The following is a 6971-nucleotide window of genomic DNA, read 5'->3' on the forward strand; positions in this document are numbered from 1 at the left end:
TTGTTGGTCCTAACTATATTTTAAACATTATTGTTGCTCCTGTATTGCAGGAGATGGAACAGACCAGAAGTGCTGTAGATGAAGACAGAAAAATGTATCTTCAAGCTGCTATAGTCCGTATCATGAAAGCACGTAAAGTGTTACGGCATAATGCTCTTATTCAGGAGGTAAGAGAAAATCCTCTTCATAAACATTATGCTCAAACCTTTGGTGATTTGTTTTCCAGTTACTTAAATCATCCATGCAATTATGATGAAATCCCATAAGAATTTACAATTAACACTAGAATATGATAGGCAAGCCCCATTATGTCTTTGAAAATATATTTCTTTTCACCCTCTAAAATTCCTAGAGAAACTTTTCAAAGTGTATTCTGTTAGGGATCACTTTATAGGAGTGGAATAGATGAGAAGTTATGTTTGTGGGGGGAAAAAAAAAGAAGCTTTTCAGTTGCCTCTTTGTTTGTCTGAGGGAGTGCTATCTAACGTGGCTCTCCTGCATTTTGCCCCATAGAATACATGAGGAGATTTTTCATACTTTGCAAGAAAGGTGGATATTTTGGTTGTTACTCAGAAGTTAAGTAGACAGTGAAGTTGGTGCACTGTTATTTGTCACCACATCTACCTGTATTGGATTTTTATCTTAGCTTCTAACTAAATTTATGACTCTCTTGGAAATAATAATGCTTTCTTATTTAGTTCTAAGTTTTGAGCGCTATTTATATCCTAGATGGATTAGAATATTTAGAACTGAAGGCCAGGCTTCTAAATAATTGGTGTCTATGCTTAGTGTAGCATGAGGACCTCATGTAGCCTTAAATGAGCAATTGTGAAACCTCGAGCAGTGAAGCGAAGCTCTACAAAAATCCACTAGAGTTAATTTTTCCTTCTTTTTTGCATTTTGAATAACCTGTCCCAGTCTCCATGCTGCCTCACAAACTGTTTCTGGGACATGAGCTTTATTCTTTCAGATGTTAGGTATCTTCTCTACTGTCTGTGGTACATGTGTACTCTCAGGCACTTGAGAAATGATTACCAGGTTTTAGAGCAAATTGTGGGAAGACAATTTTTGTACAATTAGTGCTTAAACACAAAGATGAAAATCTTGTGTTAAGTGGAAATTTTGCCTAGTTACGTCTGCATTGAACTCAGTAGCTTGTTACATGAAAAGGTCAAACTGCCAAGTGGTTGGACATGCTCAGGTTTCTCACTAGACTGACCTTTATTAAAAAATTAATAACCATTACTTGTATTAAATGTTTGTAGTATGCTTCTTGGCTGTTCAGCTTCTTTGTTTTCCCCTGTTAACCTTGTAGTAAGATTTGATTTGCTATCCAAGAGCCTTTTTATTTCTTAAAACATTCATTTCTGATACTGTTATGAATTACAGTGGCATTGTTCCTGATAATCAAGTATTTCAATCCATCCCTCTCATTTGTATAGTTTTGATCCAACAGAACTAAAAACGTTTTACCAATACAACATTCTGTCCTTTGTTCTCTGTGTCCTAAGTAAATGCATGAAGTATGATGATGATTATCAGTTTGAGTGTAGGACTGAAGTTAGGTCAAATCTGAGCAGATTAGCTTGTTAGCACCAAGTTTCTTCTCATGTGTGCTGCTGTGGAATGTACCAGGCCCTTGGCTGCTAGCCCAACAAAACTCTCTCCTGAGAGCTTTTTGTTTGCTTTGCTGGGTGAGTTCTACCTGGTGAGTTCTGCTGCTTCACGGAGGGCTGCAGCAAGCTCTAGAGCTGGGACAAAGCCAGCCTTGAAAAGCTGTAGAGTAAAAAGGAAAAGCAGGTGAAATAAACACACTTGCTTCAGAGAACAACTGAGAAACTATGGGCAAGGTACACTGAGACACTTGAATAGTAAGATCTTTTGTTTGAGAAGTTTTCCTCCTCTTCTATACAAGAGAATGGGCAAGGCTGAAAGCTGTTAAGAGACATCCAAAGTTTTGCCTTGCAGTGGCAATTTCTGCTGCAATGCATATATAGACTTATTTTTTTTATAGTGAATGATTCTTTTACTGTGTTACAAAGTTCCAACACAGCCAGATGGAGCTCAACAAATTATAGGTTCATCTTCAGTGACTGAGGAAAGAGAGGTTCAACCTGATTATCTCATTGTATAGCAAAGGAGGTCAGTCACCTGCTGAGCAGTTTGAGTACCTTTCAGGACCAGATATACATCACTACATGGGCTGGAACTCAGATCAAACACAACAAATCCAGCTCACATCCCATATCCTGGCAGCTGCAACAGCAATGAAGTCATGTAACTTTACTAAGCGTTTACTGCTTGAGCTATGTCATTTGTGATGGGAAGTGGCAGCTAGAGCTGTCCTGAAAAGGAAGTGGTATTTTTTGTAGCAAATTTGATTGCTCAGTGCAGTAGAATCTCCAAGGATAGCTTGCATTTGTAATACATTTAAGCTGTGCTATTCAAGAATGAATAAGGTCTTGTTATAATATCACAGCCAGATTTTTTGGCAGTTTGCTCTGTGCCTGCTTCCATGTCTTCTAAACACAACTTCTTAGTACTGCAAAGAAACACAGGATTCGCAAACCTTTATTAAATGGAAATGCTTTCTCTTATCTTTTTATCATACCAAAAGTGATGATGGGTGAGAAGAAAATTGGGTTCAGTTTTAGCAGTTAATCTGAAAAATACCATCAAGTGAAATTTAACTATTCAAAATGCTATAAACTTATGAAAGTTATTCAAAATGCTATAAACTTATGAAAGTGAAGATTAACACATTCTTCAGGCATTTAATTTCCAAATAAGGCTACTGTAACTCGAAATTTGTGAGTCCATAAATGAAATATTCCAGAACAATGGAAGTACATAAGCAGAAGGACCCCAATCTAGGAAGAAAAGTCAGTTAGCTATGTCAGCAAGGAAAGGCACTTTGCTTGGCCTGTGATAACAGTGAAGAAATGTGTTAATTTTAGATTAATTTTTAACTTGAATATTTATCTTCATTTGTACCATGACAAACCAAACAAGCAGGACTGAAAAAGATGTAGGCAAACAGAACCAATGAACTGAGCAGTTAAAGTGTCCTAAGGCTAGTGTATAGAGATGCTTTTGTTGATAGTTACGGACTCATAGAATGGTTTGGGTTGGAAGGGACCTCCAAAGGCCATCCAGTCCAACCCCCTGCAGTCAGCAGGGACATTTTCCACTACATCAGGTTGCTTAGAGCCTTGTCAAATCTGACCTACAGTATCTTTAGGGATGGGGCCTCAACTGCCTCTCTGGGCAACCTATTCCAGTGTTCCATGACCCTCATGGTGCTAGAACTTGTTCCTAACATCCAACCTAAATTTGCTCTTCTCTAATTTCAAAGCATTGTCCCTTGTCCTGTCACTGCAGGCCTTTGGAACAGTCCCTCTGCAGCCTTCTTGTAGCCCCTTTTAGGTACTGGAAGGCTGCTATTAGGTCTCCCTGGAGACTTCTTTTCTGCAGGTTGAACAACCCCAGCTCCCTCAGCCTGTCCTCACAGCTGAGATGTTCCAGCCCCCTGACCTGATGAACTATTCCAGGTTTATTTAATCGTGCCTTTAAAAGAAAAATACAACCAATTTGCCTTAAAGCCCTCAGTGAATATTTCTATAGCATTTCTAACTGTTGTAAGTAAAACTAACACAAACCCTCTCTTTCTTTTACAGGTAATTAGCCAATCAAGAGCTAGGTTTAACCCAAGTATCAGCATGATTAAGAAGTGTATTGAAGTTCTGATAGACAAACAGTACATAGAGCGAAGCCAGGCCTCTGCAGACGAATACAGTTATGTAGCATGATGTTGCTGTCCTGCAGGTATGATTGTAAGGAGATCATTGCTGTCACTGTTTGGTGTGTTCCTGTGGGAAGAGGCAGGCCTGTGCCTCCATAATTGGACACTTGGCAGCCCCTGTTTTTCTGCTGTTTACAACATCACCAGTGCCATGTCATGAGCGTCAATGAAAATGCCTATAGATATTTCAAGCTCATGTCATTATGACATTTCTTAAAACTTTACTAAAAGAATGAGTGAAGTATTGCTGAAATGTGGATAATTGGTTGGGTACCATGCTTTTTTTTTTTTTCCCCCTCTCCCCTTTCACGTTTGCAGTTGATGTTTTTTAATGTATCTTAAGACAAAGTTAAACAAAAAAAAAAACTAAAAAAAAAAAAAAACAACAAACCACAAAAGAAACAAAAAAACCCCACACACAGAAACAACCCCCCTAAATATTGTAATATGACAGATAACATAATAATTGTATCTACATTAAAATGTAAAAAAAAAAAAAAAGGAAGAACATGATACTGCTGCTTGTCAAATAAAAAAATAAAGTTATATAATGTGTCTCGAATGATTGTAGAAATGGATAGAGCATTAATGTCTGTAAATACTATTCAGACCTGGAAGAGTAATAATGTTATGTGTTTGGATTTTTGGAGAACCTCAGAAGTAGATCTGACATCAGTAATTTATATAGAACTGAATCCCAGGTATGTTATGTTTGATGTGATTATAACAAAAAACAATCAACATATTTATGGTTAAGTGCACATCTTGTTTTCTTGAGATTAGGTTAATTTATGTTCTTAGTGCCTGAAGGCCTACTCTGTGTCTGTTAAATCTCACACTGCAGGAATATATTAACAAGAAACAAACAGATGTTTGAGGGGATTTCTGTGGTGCAGGTCATAAAGAGTTAGGAATGGTTATCAAAGGTAGAGTTCAGTAGCTTGTGAAACCACTCTGTTAGTGGGGAAAAAATAGATCAGACTGGTAGTTCATAGATTCTTAGAATGGTTTAGGTTGGAAGGGACCTTAAGTTCATCTAGTTCCAACCCCCCCAGCGATGGGCAGGGACACCTCCCACTAGACCGGCCTGCTCAAGACCTCATCCAACCTGGCCTTGAAGGGGGCATCCACAACCTCCCTGGGCAACCTGCCTCAGTGTTTCATCACACTCACTGTAAAAATTTCTTCCTAATCTCCAGTCTAAACCTGCCCTCCTCAAGCTTCAGTCCGTTCCCTTCTCTTCCTATCAGTACAAGCCCTTGTAAGAAGTCCCTTCCCAGTAGAAACACTGGATGGATAGGTGCCTGTGTTCGTTTCCATGTAAGCCCACACTGTGTGTTGTGTTTTTTTTGGTTTTTTTTTTCTTGCTCTCCCTTCTGATTCATATGCTTGTGTTGATTGTGTTTTGTTTCCCTCTACCTCAATTAGATTTTTAGCTGTTTGGGCAGGACAAGAAATCCATGGGCTGTTTCATGTCCTGCATTCATTAGGGGCACTCATGGTGAGTGTTCAGTCTCACGTAAGCAAAGCATAATTTTAAAAGGTACCAACTCTGCCACAGGGAGTAATTGGAGTTTAAGAGCATTAAGAGTGTGAACACACTGAATGTCTATTGCAGAGAAGAGCTTCCTTATGGCCACACCTGTAATGATCATTGACAGGATAATTAAGCTAACTTTAAATGTTCTATTTTTGACAAATTTTATTTATGTGCATAGAAAAATATATATGTGGATATATCTATTACTTGCAATATTTTTATAGATTTTGTGACATTTCATCACTCACTAGAAGCCTTCAGATCAAGAATTAATTTTAAAGGAAAAATAACCCCACACTTTGGGGGGAGAGCCTTTTTCTTTTTTATCTTGTTCTTCACTGTATGAAAGGTTTCCCTCCAACTCCCAGATGGCTGCTGTCAGGTTGCACCACTCATATGTTACCTGGAGAGTGTAGTAAACTTTGTATGGTTAACTAGGAAATGCATCTAGAACTGGTAATGTTTTCCTTCTGTGGATTTTGCTGAAGGCAAATAAAGGGCAGTACACAATGAAGGGCACTAAACAACTCTTCCATGTTTATGATATTTTATCCCACTAAGACCTAGTTTTTTTACAAATGGATTTATGTCTTAGAGAAGTGGGGGTTTTAACTGATCATAATATGGTGCAGTAGGACATTGTCTCAAGTAGTAGTTCAGAGCTGTATATGCCTGCTGGGAGACAGCAAAGGTGCTTACAGTGTCACTAGGTGTAGGAAACAGAAGACACTTTAGCATAAATTTTGACTGGAGTGACTTTAAAGCTCTTTCAGTGTGAAACCTTTCTGTGCTTTATAAAAGGTGAATTCATTACTTCTTACAACAACAACAAAATAAAATAGAGCAAATATTCTCTGAGAAACAGGAAAAAATACAAAAAAATACTGCCTGAACTTTGAATCATCGGATCCTTTCTCCAGAAAACAAACAGTGACACCAAAGCTTCTGGAAATACACGTTTTATCTTGTAACTTGTGTATGAGTCAACACATTTTGAGCTTGTTTCTTCATAAAAAGGTTAATAAAAGCTTTATTTAAATATAGATTGCAGTAGCAAAATTTTAAGCCTGAGTTTGGAAAAGCCTGAACGCGTTTATTTTCAGAGTCACTTCACAAACAAAACAAAAACTTTACTGTTCTAGCCCAAACGTGTCAGGTTCTAGCATTACCTTATCTCTGAATTTTTGCATACCCAAAGCATCAAAAGTAGTATTTTTGTTTTTCAGATTAGCGTGCTGCTGAGACATGTCTAGTGAGTTAAAAACATTCACGTATTTCAGTGCACTTGGCCTCCTTAGACAATGTCTTTCATAGTTCTACACAAACTCGGTCTTGTCAGGAGTGCTACAACCTGGCACTCAATACCATCTGGCCAAGTGTCGCTTCAAAAGAGAAAGGGAAAATGGATATTAAAAGGAGGAGAAAATGTCATTTGATTTTTTTCACTAGAAGAAAGTGGTATCAGTGTACAGTTTTTATTTGTTATAAGCTTATTGCCATGTATGACCTGCTGGTTTACTTGGAATCGATCATCTGAGTCTGGAAACAGAATGATTTCATACGTTTCTAATCTCAAAATGTGTTTTACCTCTAGTATAGCGTGTTATTGCTAATTCTTAAAAATGGGTG

General features: G+C 37.9%; 1 protein-coding gene across 2 annotated transcripts in view; it reads left to right on the plus strand.

The window, feature by feature from the left end:
• CUL2 (cullin 2) overlaps nt 1-4063 on the plus strand; it is a 29202-nt gene extending 25139 nt beyond the window's left edge. For both annotated transcript variants that reach the window (XM_054389924.1, XM_054389925.1), the window contains 2 exons: nt 51-167; nt 3678-4063. In XM_054389924.1, coding sequence (XP_054245899.1) covers nt 51-167; nt 3678-3809 — 249 coding nt within the window. In that variant the 3' untranslated portion in view covers nt 3810-4063. The remainder of the gene's footprint in view (nt 1-50; nt 168-3677) is intronic.
• The last annotated feature ends 2908 nt before the right edge of the window (nt 4064-6971 follow it).

This window comes from Indicator indicator, chromosome 20 (assembly GCF_027791375.1).
Source record: "Indicator indicator isolate 239-I01 chromosome 20, UM_Iind_1.1, whole genome shotgun sequence".
Lineage (NCBI taxonomy): Eukaryota > Metazoa > Chordata > Aves > Piciformes > Indicatoridae > Indicator > Indicator indicator.